At 33.0% G+C, this 4,215-nt stretch overlaps 1 protein-coding gene across 1 annotated transcript; it reads left to right on the forward strand.

Moving 5' to 3' along the window:
- The first annotated feature begins 682 nt into the window (after positions 1–682).
- Positions 683–2,024, forward strand: LOC111392232 (mitogen-activated protein kinase kinase kinase 18-like). The gene has a single exon (XM_023017519.1). The coding sequence runs from the start codon at positions 806–808 to the stop codon at positions 1,871–1,873; it is 1,068 nt and encodes a 355-aa protein (XP_022873287.1). The 5' UTR covers positions 683–805; the 3' UTR covers positions 1,874–2,024.
- The last annotated feature ends 2,191 nt before the right edge of the window (positions 2,025–4,215 follow it).

Genomic DNA, 4,215 nt, shown 5'->3' on the forward strand with positions numbered 1-4,215 from the left:
GAAATAAGGAAAATTTAGTAAATCAACAACAACAAATAAATAAAAATATGCAATTTAAATTAACTTAGATGAGTGTTTCTTGGAATAAAGTTTTTTCTTCACATTTTGTAAGGTGGGATTACACATACAAGTACTAATGAAGGACAAAACTAGTCTATTTTGGTGTTATATCGTATTTTGAGAAAAAAAAAAAGGGATTTTTTAGAGAATGAGAATCAAATGGGTACTTAATATCAAACATGTTAAATCTCGTTTATAGTAGCTAATTTTGTTGATAACATCGTTTGTCTTATCGATTAAAGACGAAATTTTATCCATTATTCAATATTAAATATATAGTGAAGGCTTATTCGGCAAATGACGCATGCTGATAGGACAAAAAACCAACTAGTATCTCTTGTTAAACTCTTGAGTCGATCAACACTTAAATAAAAATTTTAAATAAATAAGTGGAATTGCGTGGTCATTGTTAAAACAAAAAGATCCTCAATAATTTCTCCAACCATATCAGACACGTTCAAAACTGGAGTACGCCATTCAGCCATGCGAATTCAGCGCGAAATATCCTTCATTATCACGTGCTTTTTTATTTATTCTAACAAATCAATATACACATGTTGTTGGGTCACTTTCACAAACAATTAATAAATCCCCAAGTCGTCGTGTATATAAATTCATTGCAGAACTCTCAAATGTTATTCAATTCAATTAGTTCTCGAACTCTGTTTTTTGTATTTTCTCTCTTCAAGAAAAGTTGAGAACAACCTATAATCCGAAAAATTGGGTATTCTTGTATTAGTCTGCAATGGACTGGGTTCGTGGTGAAAAATTGGGAAATGGAAGCTTTGGAATGGTGAATATAGCTATACCCAGAAGCCGGAACTGTCAAATTCCACCAGTGATGGCCGTGAAATCTTGTGGCGTGTCACTTTCTGATTCGCTTATGAACGAGAAATTGATACTTGATGAGCTTAAAGATTGCCCGGAGATCATTCGTTGCTTTGGGGAAAATTTTACTGATGAAAACGGTGAGAAATTGTATAATATATTGTTAGAGTATGCTTCCGGCGGTGCTTTGGCAGATAAGGTGAAGAATTGCCCGGATAATGGGCTGCCGGAGAGTGAAGTCCGACGGTATACGAAGGCTTTACTTAAAGGGCTTAATTATATTCACAAGTTTGGTTATGTTCATTGTGATATTAAGCTTCAGAACATTCTTTTGGGCCCAAACGGGGGCGTAAAAATTGCGGATTTTGGCTTGGCGAAGAGAGCTGAAAGGGAAAAAGTGGGTGATTTTGGGTGTGAATTGAGGGGTACACCGCTGTATATGTCACCGGAGATGGCCACCAGAAACGAGCAGGGTCCTCCGGCGGACATATGGGCACTTGGGTGTGTGGTGGCAGAGATGGTCGGCGGAGCTTCGCCTTGGAGGTGTTCCGGCGTGGCGGACCTACTGATGAGAATCGGCGTTCGTGGGGAGGTGCCGGAGGTGCCTGAAAATTTATCATCAAAAGGAAAAGATTTTCTTGGAAAATGTTTTGCTAATGACCCGAGTAAACGATGGACGGCTGAAATGCTTTTAAATCATCCCTTCGTTGATGATCAAGATTTCGATGACACTGTTACATTGAAAGAAAGACATGATGAAGATAATGCCTCGACCTCTCCTAGGTGTCCATTTGATTTCCCAGATTGGACAATTACATCTTTGCCCTCCCCGGAATATTCATCGGAATCTGGCTCTTGGTTTTGCAAAGAGGTCATTTTGATGACCGGGTCAATGTCCACTCCGCCGGTGGAGAGGCTACAGGGACTAGCGAGCAATCATCAGCCTCATTGGTTAAGTTCGGACGAATGGCTCAGTGTTAGATGAAACGAAAATTATTATAGAAGACTCACATTTTTGGAGATTTATTTCTCTAGGCCTGATTTTTTTTCCTTGTACATAAAATTGATAAAGTATTACTCCATGTTAATATTATCGAACAATTGTAAATAAAATTTTAACTTTTTATTCATTTTAATACTGTCTAACGGTATAGTCGATCTAACTTTCATTGAGCCATTTAGTTTAGAGAAATGATAACATTTAACGATACAAATTTTGCTCCAAAATTGAGATTTGCTGTTGTGCTCGATGTTTCAGGCAACGGTCTTGAAATTCTGCCTAATTGTCCATTTCCATGTGATTTATTTAGTCTCTTGATACTTCTGACATTCATTGAATCCATAACTAAAAAATGCCAATGAAGAGTAAATAATAATTGTATAGTCAAATCCATTTTACATTTTAATACAGGGATTTCCGTTCATGAAATTATGAGATCTCGATAAGTCGTATTATCTGAGTTAATGATAAGTAAGAATAAATTGACGATAATCGTGTCATTAGACTGTGGATTAATATAATAATCTGTTCCCATTATTTGATCTCATGTATTGTGATGATATCAAACCTTTTAAGGATTCGTGAACGTAAGAAATTAGTAAAAAACTTGACTATTTTATTTAGGGGTTAAGCTGCTTGAGTCGTGCTGGTGATCGCGAGGATGGTCGCACCCTCATATGGGGTGTGTGGATCCCATGTGAATAAAAAAATATCGACTCTCTGTGTGTGTTGTGTCAATTCCAATGTCATCCCTTACCATCACTCTTTATTTAGTCATGGTCCACTTGCAATCTTATTAAATTAGCAGTAATCCACTTGCAATCCACTAGCATGTAAAGTCATCTTAAATAAATGATTTAGGCACACATTATCTTGCTTTATTACCTAAAGACAAGAAGAGAATAAGTTTTCAAGGAAGTAATTGCGATTATCTATAATTGATTTCGTAACAAATAAATACACATTTCTATTTATACCTCATTAAAAATAATAATAAATAAATAAATAAATAAAAAATTAAAAGAAGAAGAAAGAAACCACTTTCTGTCAAGTGGTATATATGACTATTGCTATTTATAAGCGGTGCTTACTAATAAGAAGTGATGTGATATTTTGATGGCTTTAGTTGATTTGTTATCTTAAGTTCTACATTAAAAATAATAAATCAATTAAAATCATCTAAATATCACATTATCATTGATTGATGAGCATCGTCTAATTCTATGAATAGTATTATTCAATTTTTATATCGTTTTATTTTTAATTATGTTCAAGATTGTTGAGACTACTGAATAAATAAAAATAAGCAAAAAATAAATAAATAAATTCAATTGCTCTATTAGTCAAGTTCACGTGTGTAGGCACTGTTGTAAAAAGTGCTCTTGGACAGCGTCTAGGGGGCTGGGGCGAAACGACGCTCCATGACAATAAGCATGAAAGTAAGCTGTCAACCGCTATTACTTAATGCGCGTCTAGTTGCGCTTTATTAATATATATATTTTTATTTTTTTTAGTAACTTTGTATTTGACTTTAGTTTTAAAATTATATAATTACTAATTATAGGAATTATTAAATAATATAATATTTTATAATTTTAGATGTTTGGTACGTTCTATTTTAATTATTAAATGATTTTTAGAATGATTAAAAATTTAACATATTACTTAAAATAAGAGAACATATTTTTTATACATCTAGACTCGTAAAGTTTGAAATTTGGGCTCTATGCCTATCCATACATTACGTTATATAGAACACTATGTGTAGGTAACATATACTAACATATAAATAGTTGAAATGCTATGATTTTGACAATTTTCGTTCACTAAATGTTAAAAAGTCGTGTATATTTAAAGATTTTCTCCCTCCATCCCATTTACTAGGCTTATTTTGTTTTTCACATTGATTAAGAAATCTTATTTAATGTTATTGAAAAAGTCATTTTTGCTAATAACTTTCCTAGTTTTCCCCTATTTATATTTGTATAATTTCAAAATTAAGTGGAAAAATTGGTTATAATTAGGCAAATTGAATAAAGATATATTAGTAAACAAAAAAAATTAAAAATCTTAATAAATAAATATGACTATAAAAGTGGGACAAAAAAAATAGGAAAGTAAGTTCACATAAATGAGACGGAGGGAGTACAATTCCAAGAAAACTCACGGATAAAGTTAAAGAAGCTTTTTCAATCAAATTCTGGTTGTTCTTGGCATCTTGCTTTAGTGTGCAATTTGTTATATATGTGGCTATAAAAAACAATTCAACCACACGCTTCTTACTCGAACTACATTTATCTCTTGGACACCTCATAATTGAAGTCGTA

The sequence above is a fragment of the Olea europaea genome, unplaced genomic scaffold (genome assembly GCF_002742605.1).
Source record: "Olea europaea var. sylvestris unplaced genomic scaffold, O_europaea_v1 scaffold905, whole genome shotgun sequence".
NCBI classification, from domain to species: domain Eukaryota; kingdom Viridiplantae; phylum Streptophyta; class Magnoliopsida; order Lamiales; family Oleaceae; genus Olea; species Olea europaea.

Coding starts and splice junctions, on each gene's coding strand:
- LOC111392232 (XM_023017519.1), top strand. CDS start 806: ATGGACTGGGTTCGTGGTGAAAAATTGGGAAATGGAAGCTTTGGAATG.